Source organism: Ursus arctos, unplaced genomic scaffold, assembly GCF_023065955.2.
Source record: "Ursus arctos isolate Adak ecotype North America unplaced genomic scaffold, UrsArc2.0 scaffold_6, whole genome shotgun sequence".
In the NCBI taxonomy this organism is placed as follows: Eukaryota; Metazoa; Chordata; class Mammalia; order Carnivora; family Ursidae; genus Ursus; species Ursus arctos.
This window is the reverse complement of record NW_026623078.1, coordinates 59289404-59306098: the sequence shown is the minus strand read 5'-3', so window position 1 is coordinate 59306098 and position 16695 is coordinate 59289404. Positions and strand designations below refer to the sequence as shown.

General features: G+C 36.8%; 1 protein-coding gene across 3 annotated transcripts in view; it reads right to left on the bottom strand.

Annotated features, from left to right (window-relative positions):
* Window positions 1-16695, bottom strand: part of PKHD1L1 (PKHD1 like 1) — a 148637-nt gene that overhangs the window by 25440 nt on the left and 106502 nt on the right. For all 3 annotated transcript variants that reach the window (XM_026495557.4, XM_057307885.1, XM_048212537.2), the window contains 10 exons: window positions 15462-15635; window positions 11012-11115; window positions 9992-10121; window positions 9112-9233; window positions 7457-7547; window positions 4212-4360; window positions 4011-4133; window positions 3345-3456; window positions 3148-3264; window positions 85-250 (listed from right to left, as the gene is read on the bottom strand). In XM_026495557.4, coding sequence (XP_026351342.3) covers window positions 85-250; window positions 3148-3264; window positions 3345-3456; window positions 4011-4133; window positions 4212-4360; window positions 7457-7547; window positions 9112-9233; window positions 9992-10121; window positions 11012-11115; window positions 15462-15635 — 1288 coding nt within the window. The remainder of the gene's footprint in view (window positions 1-84; window positions 251-3147; window positions 3265-3344; window positions 3457-4010; window positions 4134-4211; window positions 4361-7456; window positions 7548-9111; window positions 9234-9991; window positions 10122-11011; window positions 11116-15461; window positions 15636-16695) is intronic.

Below are 16695 nucleotides of genomic sequence, written 5' to 3'. Positions count from 1 at the left end.
TTCTCAGATCTATGGCAGGGGAAAAAGACAATGGAAAGCTACAAATACAGGAAAGGAAAAAAACAGGGCTTTCATATATCATACCTTATATCAGGCCTATGTATGAATATTTTTGATTGTTCAGTAGTATCAACTAGCTGTATGTTCTTCACATGGATTGGATGCTGTAAATCTTCATTTAAAGGGTTAGTAATAAATATCACATTAGTTTCACCTGAACAAACGTTCTTAAATCCAACAAATGTTGAACCTAAAACATAAATAACAGAAAAATAATTATTTTCTATGGCAAAAGTGATAAAATCAGTTTCATTTCATGTACATTCCAGCAAATGCATCATATAACATGTAGCTCTCACCTTATGTGGTAGATAGTCCACCACTATTCATGTTAGATTGTTGCCTCCCTACATTAATACCATTGATAGTCTTCTCATGTTTTCTCTGAACTTAGTTATGGGATTTGCTTTGACCAACTGGACAAGAGCAACTGTGATATAAGCAGATCTGAAAAGTGCTTGCGTATTAGGGCTCACTCTCTTTTGGTGCTCTTGGGGACTTCTGTGATTTCCAGCCTGTGAATGAGCTTAAAAGACATATGGCCCAATCACCCCCTTACTCTAGCTAATGGCCAGCCCAACCATTGGCAAGCACCAACCACCAGACATGGAAGTGAGACTATCCTAGACTGACTAGCCCCTATCCGTCCTGTAAACTGATGGCAGCCTAAGGAATAATCCCAGCTGAGACCAACAGAAGAACTATCCAACTGAACAAAGCCCAAATTGTCAATCCACAGAATCATGAGCTAATAAATGATTGTTTGAAGACTCTAAATTTTGGAGGTATTTTGTTATGCGGCAAAGACTAATTGAAACATTGTTCTTTTGGCCTAATTGTATATAACGTGTGACCAGAAGATAAAATTGATTGAATTCAAACTTAATCTCCATTGTACTTAAAATCCAATAACTCAAAAAAAGAAAAAAAAGGTGACTCCAAAATTCTTACATCAGTTATGTACTACTACTGCCCTTCCTGATGGTATTTTTTCCTAAGATGACATTGTATATACATGAATATGAGCCTGCAGATGAGCATTAATAAAATACCACAGCAGCAAACACTGTCGTAACCTGTGCAGATCTGCTTTACTGGCCCAGTGCACTTGTCCTCAGCTCCTACAAGTATTGGCTGCTAACTACTCACAGCTGCCCCTTTCTCCGGAAAATTGCCCTTGACCAGTTGACAACTCCCTCTCCTAAGGGATCTGCGCTCCTTAACACCACCACCGAAGGGCTACTGTGCCTAACTGGCAACTGATACAGAAGGTCCCCTTACCTCGAGAGAGGGAACCTAAGAGGGTACTACACAGCTCCCTGAGGTATCAAAAAGGAGCTAGACTACAGCTGAGACCACATCCTTGCTTAGTTCTGCCCTATCCTACTTCCCTCACTCCCTTTCTTGTGAAAAAACACCTTTAATAAACCACTTGCACAAGAATCCCATCTCTGGCTTTACTTTTAGACCACCTGATGTTATGCTGTAACAGCGCAATTATGAAGACTTCACTCATGGTGAACTGGGATAACATCTAGATGGAAGGAAAAGCTCTGGCTTGATGGTAACTTTGGCATTTGAGTGGTACAGGGGAGATAGTGGTTACAAGGAAGCTAGAAGTAGGTGACTGTTGACCATCATTGATGCTTTGAAGAAGGAAACTTTGGGTGATCAGTCACAAATTCAAGGCAAACTCAGGATCTGATCACAAAACTAACACAGCCTTCATAGAAGGTTGAATTCTCAGCCCTGGCAAGTCTCTTACACCAAAGACAGGGCTCTAATAAAAAAGGAATGGAACCTTGATTTAGGATGGGAATATAGGGGAAGATGAACTTGAGCTTTGAAATCCCCTTGAATGTTCCAGATGTGTGTAAGTGGTCCGCTTCTCCCTTATTAGAGGATAGCTCCCCCTCCCCATTTGTTGAAATCACGATGAGACCTCAAAAGAAAAGGCAAATCTTGCCTTTCTCGGGACCTGTCCTCATCTCCCCTTCTGGCAAACAGAGCAGTAAGTCTGGTCAAGTCTCAGGGTGGTCTGACTGAGGAAGTGCTAAGCCTGCTATGGGATGAGAGGTATTATATACCAAAGGAACTGCAGGAACTGAGTAACACGTACTGGCAGGAATCCGGAGTATATATATCTGAGAGTAAACTGTGATGGTGTTAGATCAAGAGGGAAAGAATATAAAGCTGGATAAGGGAGAGTGTCCCTATAGATGGGGGGTATTCTCCCATGCTCCTGTCATGGCTTTTCTAAGTTTGGGAAATACTATGTGCCACTTTAAATGAAGTAGAATGGTAAGAAGTGCCATGACAGACTATAGGAGAAGGGGTCAAAGTCTCTGAAAAATGGGCAATATTGGAATGAGTCTATAATATGATGCCCCCACCTGGGGATGGCCTTGAAAGAGATGGCGTGGGCAGATTCTACTATGGGATAAAAATCTGGGTTGTACTCAGGGTGATCCACTTTGTGTGAAGAAAGAAGTGGTCTGAGGTTAAGGATAAACATAAAAATGACTTAGCTAGTTCGTCAGGGGTCTGGAAGGAACAAGACTGGATGACCGGGTAAAATGAAGCCTGAGGGAAAAGCACGTGCATGGGTCTCTGGGAAGAAGCACAGAGGGCATGTTAATGATCACCAAAGAGTATCAACTATGGAAGAAGCACTAAAGAAATAAATGAACAGGATGATAGAGCCAATAGATGTTACTAAGCTTCTAGGTTATATGAGTTTAAATTTCTTCAATTGTAAAAAGAGATCATAATACATTACCGTACTTATATAAAAGGGCTTTTACAATTTATAGAAACGAACATTAAATCACTGTGCCAGTGTTTCTTCTGTTGTTTTAGAAGGAAAATTAAATGTCACTTCTTTAATATATACACATCTTGCCAGGGAACCATTCTTGAAATTGACTGATGTCTGATTTCTTGGCTTCTCACACTGAGCAGATTCATATACAAATTAATTTAAATAATTATCTTTTTTTACTAATAGTGAAACATTATTAGATATATTCTACATATTCTTTATAGAGGTTAATTGAGTAGATTTGTCAAGAGTATGTTTAAACTTGCCTGAGATATCCAAAAGGCCACTAATGGCGTTGTAACTCATGAGCCCTGCATGGGGTTTCCGAGGTGCCATGTTATGTGCTGAAGCAAAGGTAGGCCAGCAAATCCCACTTCTCCCACCTTTTATAAAAGAAAGAAAGTTAATAAGATTCAAATATGCACTCACATGAACACCAAAATTAAACTTCTAAAATTTTCACCTGATGGAGGTCTAGCACTCCGATGGGCAGCAGAAAGTTCAATATTGGGATCATCATTAGTTAGGACATCAGAGCAATTAAATCCAGGGCTACTTCCAACAATTAATGAGCTCTATTTAAAAAAATTCAGATAGTACAGCTTAAATAATAGCTTTTCCTAAAGGAAAATATAATAATGGATAATACTGAATTCTACCATAGCAAAACACAACCTTGAAGTTTGTGGAAGAGATCACTCATAAAACCAAGATGAAAAGGATGTGACTCTGTGCCCTGAGTGGAATGACAGTCAAACTGGGAAGGGGAAGACAGGTGGGTAAATTATTATATATAATGACACCTTAAGTTTCTGTGACAGAAATATGCCCAGGGAACAGCAGGAACAAAAAGAGGAGAGAGTGTCAATACTACCTAAGCTGGTTCAGGAAAGGTTTCATAGAGGGAATGAAAATTTCACTAACTGTGGCAAGATTAGCAGGTGGTACGCAAGAAGAGGTGAGGGGATCAGGGAGGTGAGGGAAGGATAGAGCACTTCCTGCCAGAAGACAATGAGAACAAAGGCAACGTGGTTTGTACTCACTGGGCTTAGAAGTCAAGGAGATCATTCTTATTCGAACTTCAATAATTTTACCCTTTCTCCTTATTGTGGCTGTATTGATTTCTTACCTTAATCTGCACTGTTTTACTGGAAATTTTGTGAGATACAGCGGCTGGCATGTAAATCATTGAAGAAATGGCCATCCCATTGTCAACCAGAGTCACATTGTAGATTTGCACACTCTCTGTGGTCTGTAAAACAACTTGTAGTTTACATTGTACAAAGTACAATCATAAAACAAGATAATCACCACCTGGGATCACATTTACCTGAAAATAAATTCCATAATCCCAGCATGTCCAAATGGTAAATCCCTGTATAAGAGAACATCCAGGAAGGCCATCTTGGTTCATATAAATACCATATAAACCTCCATGGGCTTCATTGTCAAACCACTTTTCCATGGGATTAGATTGATCTTGTAAGAAAATATGAAAACAGAGAATTAACATTACAAGTCATGTTCTAGAGCTTTAGAAGCAGTATCAGTTAAAGTTGAAATTTTTTAAATTAAATATATAATTCTTATGCAGATTTTAACATGCTAATTAAATATTGTTATGGCTTGGCCATTTATGGCTTACTCTACTCAGGATTTAATCTTATCTAATTGTCCCTTCACCATTAGAATGATCGTATACTCATTTGCAAAAGTTTGGTTTAGTTGTTAGCATATTTAACTTACTATATCTGATTAAACACAAATTTCATGAGAAAGTGCATGAAGTTTGGATTCAAAGAAGGCTAATCCTGAAACACAATGATACCACTTGCTGTTTATAAAATGCTTCCCCTGCACACATTTTTGTTGCTGGTTCCTTCCTGTCATCCATTTTCAAGTTAAGTGTCACCTCCTTACAAGGCCTTCTCTGACTACCTGATTCAAAGTAGCACCTCAGTTCCTTCACAAAGCAATAAAATTATTTTCATATTTGAAATTTTATTATTACTTATTCGTGAACTATATATATCCATCTCCTCTCTCCTATTAGGATGTAAGCTTCATGAGAGAAGACACTGTGTCTACCTCATTCACCACCATATTCCTAGGGCCTAGAAGGTAATGCAGAGATAGGCATTCTTTTAACTATCTCTTGAATTAATGTATGTATGATCTTGGAACATTGTTTAACCTTTTAGACCTCAGTTTCCTCAAATATAAAACGTTTTAATTCCTAATTTAAAGTAGTCTCAAAATGCAATGAAATAACCCACATAAAGTGCCTCAATAAATGGAAGCTATACTCATTATTAATATAGAGGAAACCGGAAGTGGATTTTTTATGAAACTTTACTTACGTCCAAATCAGATCAGCACTCTTAATAATTCCCTCCTAACCATGCACACATTGGAGGACTCCCTATAAAGAGCAGCATCACCCCCTACAGTTTACTTAGTGCCAGCTCTCTTGACCAAGTCTCCTGGTATCTGAATCCTTCTTATCCTCTATTGATTTTCTTTTCTTCCTAATACATTGGGATTGAAATTTTACTGGTCAACTGCCTGGATTCTGTTTTGTTTTCTCCATAAGAAGCTGTTCACATATCTCTCCCTTGGTTCCACATAGTGTTGCCCCTGGGACCCAGTGTGGGTCACGGTTCCCTTCCGGGCCTCCCATACTGCAGCTCCCAGCCTCCCACTTGCCTGGGAGGATGACTGGATAGGTTGGTATCCCATTCCAGGAAATTAAACCCTCAATTCCTCAGTGATGTCTCTTATTTCAATTTCTCTAAATCCCAAACCTCCTTGTAAACACTCTCAATTATTTAGAAATATCAGTATAGTCAGTGAAATATACATATTAGTAAATATTCATGTTCATGGGTCATATTTTAACTTAAAAAAATCCAGGACAACACTTCAAACAAGTTGCAGAAAAATTACATATTTTAAAATTTTAGTCAAAGAAAACCTTTCAGCTGTTGGGAACTAAAATATTTAATAACAGCATATATCAAGGAATCAGTTAAATTTGTTGACATTTGTTTTATTCCTTCAAAATGTATTTTACACAAGAATAAAATTAGCTTAAACCCAATAATTTTTGAATTTACCGAAAAAAAAATGCTGATTCAAAGAATCTTAAAAATAACTACACTGAGATAGGAAAAATCAGCTGTACAAGGGATGTAAGGTTTTCAGAGAAAATCTCATTTCCTTTAAGACCCTCAAGAGGTAAGACCTGCAGCTCTATTACTTATTTTATTTTGATCTGATAATTCATTTACCTAGCTGGAAAACCAAGAGGTTATAAAAAGTTATCCAATAATAAGTCACCAGTCACCCTGTTGCTACTCACCTGTTTCGGTTTTTTGTTTTTACACTTTGTGTTGCTTTATTATACATTTAACCATAAATATTCCTATTTCTCTCCTTTCCTCCACAAAACATACCGTAAATAAAACCGTTTTATACACATGTGCGCGCACACACACACACTATATATATATATATATATATATATATATATATATATTATATAGTTCTGCAATCTCCATTTATCACTTAAGAATATCCTGCGACTTCTCTCTCTGTATCAGTACATCGATATGTATCTTCTTCCCTCATTTGAGAGGGGCCTAGTGCTCCAATGTCTGGCTTTACATAACTAGTCCACTGTATTGGACCCAAGGCAGCTTTCAGTTTCCTGCTAGCACACACAATGTTGTGATGAAACACCTTGTTCACAAATCATTTTGTAAGTGTTACAGAGGCAAATGTTAAATAGAAGTGGAAATGTTGAGCTAAAAGCAAATGTTCTTATAATTTTGGCAGCCGTTGCCCTAATCCCCTCTAGGGGTTATGTTGCTTTGTCATTCAACCAGCAATGGGTAAATGTTTTAGTTTCCCTAGCCTTGCCAACAGAGTAGTTGTTCAGTTACTTTTTGAGTTTTACTCCTCTACAGACAGAAATGTGTCTGAGAACGATCTATTCACATCCTTTGACATTTTCATGCTTGCAGGTTTAAATGCACAAATAGCATTTATTCCTGTCAAGAGGCAACATGCAATAGTGTCATATCCCTATAGACATGTATCTCTAAAGTGTTGCTTTTATGAAAGTGGTAGTGGGATGAGGTACTCACTGTTCCAAGAATTGAAGTGGCTGCTAGAGTTCTTGGATCATAAACATGTAAAATTATCTTTAAAAGCCCATTCAGGGCACCTGGGTGGCTCAATCGGTTGAGCGTCTGCCTTCAGCTCAGGTCATGATCCCTGGTCCTGGCTCAGTGGAGAGTCTGCTTCTCTTTCTCCTTCTGCCCACCCCCCATGTTCTCAAGCTCTCTCTCTCAAATAAATAAATTCTTTTTTTTTAATAAGTAAAATCTTTTTTAAAAAGCCTATTTGTTTTTCCTTAGACTCAATGGTATCTTCAAATATTTTAGCCTGTTGAGTTCTTTCAGTATCCTGGAGGAGGAGATATTACATATTGAACAAACAATAATTATTTCTTTCTAACAAATTTGGACAAAGTATTTCCTAGTTTTAGTGACTCAGTGCCGAAAGACTTACTTGAGCAAGGTTCACCGTCAATGCGGTATCCCACCCTTCCAAATCCAGCCACGACGTTATTTTGTAAGACTGTATTGGTCCCTCTGTTTATCTAGCACAGTGATAAGAAAAATGCTATGGGTCAGGCTCTTACACATCTGTACATGAGAGCAAGTATACAACATATATAAGAAAACTAATTATGACTACCCTTTAGAGGAAAAATTAATTTCATTATTCAACCCATTCAAATTTACATTACAAATGAACTACTTACCTTAGGTTCTTGGTGTCAAATCATCACTAGACACTATGCCTTAGATTGTATTAGGACACTGCATTAAAGAGATTTTTTTTTTTACTTCGGTCACAAAATCCACTGGGTGTCATTCAAAATTATAAGCCATGGACCAAACTCCAATATTACAGCAAGGTTAGTAGGATTTTATCACTCTTTGGTTATATTATGTTACCGATTTGATTTATTAAAAAAAATACTAAGGCAATTATAATGGACCATAAGACTCAACAGAAGTAATTACTAGTTTAAATAAAATCTGCTATATTAAAAACTGATTGAACACAAGCGTTAGGTAGTCACTAAACAACTTTACTTTATGAGCCCAGTTAAGGTGGCAAAAAATGAAAAGTGTAGAGCACAGAAGATTTAATTCTTGCCTCTGGTGTCAGCAAAATAAGTCAAAATCTCAAGTATTTAATGTATTAGGCACCCTTATTTTTATATATTATAATAAGAGAACAGAATTAAATGAAATTCATAAAAGTAAAATAAGTTCCTTTTCTTTCAAAAGATAGAGAAAACTTTAAAGATTTTTAGTTGACATTGGATTACATTCTCATACGTATAAATAGGATAGAACATTCTCATAAATGTATACCAAGTTCCAGGCATTCCGGTTTCACTTTAAGGTGATTATTAATAGCTGCACAAAAGCAAAACTCAATCCTTATCCCATCTTCCAAAAGAGCAATTTTTTAAAATTCCTTTTGGCTCCTAGGGCATAGGTAAGTAGAAAAAAACCACAAAAAACAAGAAGGAGCCATATGTCCTCCAAACCCTTTTTCTGTACTTTCTGTTTGCTTCCCTGCGATCTCATCCGACACCTGATGGCCTACAGTGATTGAAGAAATTCATGGGAAACAAAAAGGGTCCAATTAGTAATACCAGATAAGAGTAAATAACCTCACATAAACAGAGAATTTTAGATGCGAAAGGGATTTTAGAGCTTCTGTAGTCTATCATTCTAATTTTCCATATGATGAAGGGAAATAAATTTAGAGTTAAGTAGTAATATGTGCAAGGCACTCAGTCAATTAGCAGCAGAGATACCCCGCACCAGGACTTGAAAGTGATAATTAACGTTGGAGAAGCAAGGAAATAAGAGAACTATTTAAACCACTGGACATCGACATGAAGAAAAATTCCATGGCTGTGGGAGCTCACAACATCTCTTACGAACGTTTATTCAGTCCTTTCATTAGCTCATTTTATTAGTTCACCAATCTTTATCTAAGGAGGAAACAGTTTTTTATAACATTTTGAGACTTAGAGTTTCTACAGAATTTATAATCTGGGGTAAAGAAATGACGAATTATAATTTAGGATACTCTTGTAAAGTTATGTCATTATTTTATATAATTATAAATCACCCTACCTCAATTGCTGCGTGCCAGAGAGTTGAACTTAAATCTTTTCTGTTTTGATAGGTTCCTGGCCAAACTGAAAGTATAACCAAGTTTCCTCGAACTCGGTTGGCATCCCCCCATATTCTTATACCTGCAAAAAAATGAATAAAATCCCCCCCAAATACATACAGATTCATAATGAGTACTACGGGGAATGTCTTTCATGTTTCCACGAAATTAGTTTTTCTGGTTTGAGCCTGACAAATCAACCTCTTAAATTTTAGCGTTTGCCCTTTGAACTCTACCTCCTTAAGAGTCTAACTGCTTTATTTTCTTCTGGGGTACCTGTTAAATATGTGGGTTCCACATACGAGGCCCCACCTCCAACTTTAACAAACACATACATCAGTTTTGTATACGTTAAATGAGTCTGTATTATGCTTTGGACAGATATTCAAGAAAGGATAGCCTCTTAAAATCAAGTCCAATTTTCTAAAATAGTAACCTTTATTTGTGAGTGACCTTTTTGATTGATAGGTGAGGAGTATTTTAAATGTCATAGTGAAAAAGTCATAGTAATTTAAACTATTTGTGATTTGATAATTCACACAAGATCATGGTCTGATAAATAATTCTAGTTGTACTGTCTGATATGATAGCCATAGCCACATGTAACTACTTAAATGTAAAGTAAGTACAATTAAATTAAGTACAATTAAAATTAAAAATCCAGTTCTTCAATCATAGTAGTGCTCATTGGCCACATGTGGTTTAGTAATTACCATATTAGCACAGACAGAGGCCACTTCTATTCTCTGAAAAAGATCAGTTGGACAGCATGGCTCTAGACTCTTCACATAAGATTGTCTCAGAAAGCATATTATTTGGACAAAAACGTTATTATACTACCTTCCCCCACTGTAAAGTGAATGATGTTGTCATCTATGTCCAATCCATCTGTCCCAAACACACCAATTGCTGGGGAAAAGCCATTGTGAAAGGCACAACCTCGAATATAAGATGAGCCATGTTCTTGAATCTACAAAACATCAGGATTCAGGGAACATTTTAAAATAAAATTAAAATATATTTAAAGAAAAAATTTGAAGTAGGTGATTTTCAGGAAAAAATCTTGATAAATGAAATACTCAATTCACATTCCATGAAAGAAGATGATTTCCCTGTAGATCTTTTAATCCTGGGAAATTTCCATATATCTTCAATTTATGATTAAATAAAGCAAAAATGCAGATAAAAAATTCTGAAGTACTTTTTTATGCATTTGTATTTCTACCACTACCTATAAAATACTAAGGAACGAAAAGTTATTTTTCAGAATAGTTTATTATATGACTAGCAAGGACTTTTTAATTATAAAAGTTGACACTCTAGGCAGGGGTTACAATTCAATGGTCTGTTAGCCAATGAGTAAGTTTGGGATTGTAACCTCAAACTCGCAAGATAATTTTTTTTCCATAAAAAGTATGTTCTCTCTCATTTTTTCTTCAATCACCAGATTTCTAAGCCCACCTATTTTCCCACTTTTTGACAGAGGCATGGGTATACAGACTTGCTTTTCATTTGAGAAATGTAAGCAATACTCACTTTGTTCAATAGAAACTACTTGTAAATAATTTTGATTACTGCAAAATAAAATGGAGTTATGAAATAATATCACAGATCTTTAATTCTTTCACCTCTGTGCTCCTTTTTCTGTTTTTTTTTAACTGACTTTAAATAAATGTGTGAAATGGGTAGATCAGATGCTGCTATGAGTGTAAAAGAATTGATGGAAAATGTACCCAAGAAAGCTCTATTAGATCATCGTCTCAGCAATTCTAAGATATGACTTGTTAGTAAAGTTAAATGAAAATAAAATCAGAAATAAAATATTTTATTTTGAATATATGCAAAAATTCAAGTACAAACCTGTCCTAAGTTAAGAAATGTTACGGCGTATCTTGGATCTGTGCTATCCCTGAAGCCTTCTTGACCACTGTGATAAAATTCCACGTTACTTATCCTTGCATTTCCTGGCAGGGTAGGGAGGGAAGAGTTACATTTTTTTTCTTGAAACAGAATAAAAATTTTTGAAAAGCTACATGAGCTGTAATTTTCCAAATTGCAAATTTGCTTTCAACTTTTTCATGGAAATCGCATTCATTTTTCTTTGCTCCTTTAATCCAAATTAATCAGTGTTTCTGAATTTTTTTCACTGCCCCCCTCCACAAGAGCCTTTCTAGACTTTTTTTCCTAATAGCCTCCCCTCCCCATGGAATTTCAATGCCTCAGATATACTATATCTCTGTTAATGTACGGTGGCTCTTTGGAGGACCACGAACTATTGCTCAGGTAAATTTTTCTGTCCTGGGGCACCTGGGCAGCTCAGTTGGTTAAGCGTCTGCCTTGGCCTCAGGTCCTGGTATGGAGCCTGCTTTGGGCTGCCTGATCAACGGGGAATCTGCTTCTCCCTCTCCCTTTGCCCCTCCCCCTTCTCATGCATGTGTGTGTGCACCCTCTCTCTCTCTCAAATAAATAAATAAAATCTTTAAAAAACTAATTTTTTTGTCCTGCAAGAATCAATCTTCATCCCCTTGGTAGTGATACTGTTCCTGTTGAGGACGCATGACATAAAGTACAAGATAAAATTTACCTGACAGTTCAGTTTTGACGCTCTAAAGAGATTTGAATGGCATTATTTTTACATAATCCTTTCCAGAATATGCATTACCAAGTATCTGCTCATCAGTGTGTCATAAGTACCACTGAGGTGACAGGAGGCAATTTCACAGATTAGTAACAACAGCAAGAGCAATCCATGCTGAGAGTACTCTGTGCCAAGTGCTGCACTAAGTGCTTAAAAGGCAATTTGTGGTTTAATTTTCATACATCATCCTATGAGTTAGGAACTTCTACTATTCTTAGATTTGATAGGAGAAAATGGAGGCACAAAGATTCATGGCTGGTAAAAAAACTGGCTTGTTCCAAAAACTGATATTTAACAAAATGCTTTGGAGAAGATATTTAATAAAATGCATTCCCTTTATTCGAGAAGGGAAAAGCCTGTCTCAAATCCATGAGCCAGCAATTGGGTATATGGAGGAGAACATAATAATAAGATCAAGACAGAGAAGAAATGGTTACTACAGCCCATCTGTGCCTGCAAAAGCCATAGATGTTTACTAACACCACAAAACAATGTATAAAAGCAAGGAAAGGTTGTCATAGGGATAGGGCCGTCATGGGATCTGAAGTGGATTAGTACCCAAGGTCAGAGTGATTTGATCCCTCTAATAATCTATTTATCTATCTTTAAAAGGGGACAATATTTATACGTAGCACTATGAGGATGAAATGAGATAATATGTGTTAAATGCTTAGTACGGTGCCTGGAATAGCATATCGTGATCACCATTACTGTTATCAACATCAGTTAAGCTCATGTTGACAAATAGGTCGAAGCTATAGTGGGATGGCTGCTTTCTCAATATAAAGGTTTTCTAAATTAGAGCTGTTGCAAAATGCAATAGGCAGAATTATAAATGAGGACCGGCTAAAACATTACAAGTCAAGAATAAATGACAAGCTACCTGGTACCCAGACTGTGGGATCCAAAACCAGCTTCCAATAAAAAGAACTAGCATTACTTGGAGGAATGACTTATTTCCAGGCTCAGAAAAACAAAACAAAACCCAAAAAAACATGTGTTTGTCATGTCAGAAAGTGAAGAAGCTAATGAAACCTAAGTCAAAAGGACATAGGCAGGGGTGCCTGGGTGGCTCAATCATTAAGCGTCTGCCTTCAGCTCAGGGCGTGATCCCAGAGTCCTGGGATGGAGCTCTGCATTGGACTCCCTGCTCCGCTGGGAGCCTGCTTCTTCCTCTCCCACTCCCCCTGCTTGTGTTCCCTCTCTTGCTGGCTGTCTCTTTCTCTCTGTCAAATAAATAAATAAAATCTTAAAATAAAAAAAAAGGACATAGGCATCAACATGAAAATGCTCTGAAGGTCAGTGATGAGGCATTTTCATTTGTCAATGGCATTTGGGCATTTCCAACATCAATAAGATTAACAATCACAATCCATATATGGATAAAACATATAACATGTTTAAATCCACAGAGCTCATAATGACATGAATAACAAACAAAATGATAAAAATGCCTGTCACTTTTGGAGAATGGTTGGGAACCAACTCACTATTTCAAAAACTAGTAACAGGAAAGAATCAAGCATTTTCCCTACATTTCCTTTATAAACTATTTTTCAGGGTAGTGAAATGGTTGACTGGGAAGCTTCTCTCTACAGAAATATCCTAGATTACAAATTAGAGGGAAAGGTAGAATTAAAATACCACCATTTTAAACCTCCATGATTTAATAGGTCCAAGCAATGATCATTAACGGCTGCTAACTTCACAAAGGGAGAAATAATCAGACATCACATGTCTACTAACGGAAAAATACACCATCAACTCTGACGATTTCTTGCCTAAAAATGGAGTCTGAGTATGACCAATTTGTTAGTTCTACACTAGCTATGATAGAAAATACAAAGGACACAGCAACAACTTACATTCTAGGGATGAACCACTGAATTCCAGACTGCTGGAAATACTATAGAAGAGATGATCAACCTTCTTTTATAAATAAAATATAAGGAAAGGTAAATGAATCAGACATTTAAGATTCACAACCAGTTGCAGCACAGTCTTACTTATTTGTACAAAGAGATTTGAAAAAAGAGAATTTTGAACAAAGAGAATGCAAGCAATAGGAAGGAAAGAAGGATGGAAAGTAGGAAGGAAGGAATGCACTGGGGGAATATGAATAATCATTTGATGATAAGGAATTATTATTAACATTCTTATGTCTGATACTTATAGATATTTTTAAAGAAGTCTTTTAAAGTTACATACTGAAATATTTTTAGATGAAATGATATGTGATTGCTTCATTCACAATACCCAAATACGGAAGCAACCTAAGGGTCCACCAGTGGATGAATCGATAAAGAAAATGAGGCATATATGAACAATGGGATATTAGTCAGCCGTAAAAAGAAGGAACTCTTACTATTTGCTACAACATAGATCGACTTTGAGGGCATTATGCTAAGTGAGGTAAATCAGAGAAAGACAAATACTTACTATGCTTACATGTGGAATCTAAAGAAGCCGAATGCATAAAAGCAGAGAGTAGAATGGTGGTTACCAGGAGCTAGGGTGGTGGTGGGGATGGGGCTGGGAATTAGGAAGATGTTTAAGGGTACAAACTTGCAACTAGTGGATAAATAAGACTTGGAGATCTAATGTACAACATAGTGATTACCGTCAACAATACTGCATTACAAACTTCAAAGTTGCTAAGAGACCAGATCTTAATTGCTCTTGCCACAAAAAAGATGTAATAATTATGTGACATGATAGAGGTGTTAGCTGACTCTATAGTGGGAACCATATTGCGATATATATATGTTTCCAAAGAAATACAGTGTATACCTTAAACTTACACAATGCTATATGTCAACTATATCTCAATAAAAAAATACATGTAGTTGCTTCAAAATAGCCCAGGGGCTTAAAGAGAGTGGGTGGTCATACAGTTGAAACAAGATTGACCAAAATTGATCATTGTGGTAACTAGTGATGGGTACGCTGGGATTCATTATACATTTCTCTATGTTTGCAAATTTGGTATATGTTTTAAATTTTCCTTCAAACAAAAATAACAGGTCTATTGTGTTTTTTATAAACAAGTTCTGTTTGGGTGAGAGGCTGGGTTAGCTGTTACCTAAGGTCATTCTTAGTGTGATAATGCTTATTGTCTGTGAAGATAAAATGAGTAGAAAAATGTTACAGATTTGCTTTTGGAGGGTAGCACGTTAGCTTACATATCCCTCTCAAGGAATATTTTTCTGTGTTAAAAACAAGACAACTGGCCCAAATTGAGAGTTGACTGTGCTCAACCCATGCCACCAAATCAAGACTGAACTTACGGTGCCTCTCCCAGAAATGGAATCTGAAACCAGTCCTGCAGGAATTGCCTGATCAGCGCTAGTTAGCTAATGTGCCTGTTAGCCCCTGCCATCCCCTAAAGGGAAGTAACCTTGCAATCACCAGTTTGCTTTCTCGCCTAGTATACCTCCCGTGTTCTGTTCTCTTCTGCCTATAAAAGTCTTTCATTTTGCACAGCTCTTTGAAGCTCCTTTTTATCTGCTAGATTGGATACTGTCTGATAGATGAATCATTGAATAAAGCCAGTATGATCTTTAAAATGTACTCATTGACTTTGTAAACACGTGACCCTAGAAAGAAGTGTGAATTATTTAAGGATTGACTAAACATAGAAGAGACCATGCTATATTTCAACTTTGTACCAACCTTTAAATGTCCTCATATTCTGAGTGAATGAGCTGACCAGGACACGTGCGCCAAAAGATTCCTTGAACCAACCTGGATAATCTTCACCAAGTATTTTGATGTTCCTACTCAGTATCCCAACATCAGCCGCTAAAGTATAGCTCTGACCTGTTCCAGGAACATGGTATCTTTCAGCTGCAACAGAAGGACAGCTAGATTATTACCAATGATGAAAAATACCTATGTGTATTAGTTCCTTTGCAATTTACAGGCCACAAAACTTTCTAATATGCATGAATTAATTAGATTTGCATGCTTAAACATACACAGATGGCACACCGAAATCACTGTATCTTTTATTTTTATTTTTTTTTCTTTCTAAGTTTTTACTTAAATTTCAGTTAGTAAAACATACAGTGTAATATTAGTTTTGGGTGTAGAATTTAGTGATTCATCACTGACATACAACAGCCAGTGCTCATCACAAGTGCCCTCCTTAATTACCATCACGCATTTAAGCCATCCCCATGCCCGCCTCCCGTCTGGTAACCATCAGGTTGTTCTCTATAGTTAGGAGTCTTTTTTTGGTTTTCATGTCTTCCCCCCTCCATGTTCATTTGTTTTGTTTCTTAAATTCCATGTATGAGTGAAATCATATGGTATCTATCTTTCTCTGATTGACTTATTTCGCTTAGCATAATACTCTCTAGCTCCATCCACATCATTGCAAATGGCAAGATTTCATTCTTTCTGATTGACATTTGGGCTCTTTCCATAATTCGGCTATTGTTGATAATGCTGTTATAAACTTTGGGGTGCAGGTATCCCTTTGAATTAGTATTTTTGAATCCTTTGGGTAAATACCTAGTAGAGCAATTGCTGGATCATGGGGGTAGTTCTATTTTTAACTTTTTGAGGAATTTCCATACTGTTTTCCAAAGAGGCTGCACCAGTTTGCATTCCCACTAACAGTGTAAGGGGGTTCCCTTAATGTGGAGACATTATCACCAACACCTGTTGTTCCCTGTGTTGTTAATTGTAGGCACTCTGACAAGTGTGAGGTGGTATCCCGTAGTTTTGATTTGTATTTCCCTGATGATGAATGATGTTGACCATCTTTTCATGTGTCTGTTGGCCATTTGTATGTCTTCTTTGGGTGTTAAGTTTGATAAGTTCTTTGTAGATTTTGAATACTAACCCTTTATCAGATATGTCATTTGCAAATATCTTCTCATTCCAAAGGTTGCCTTTTAGT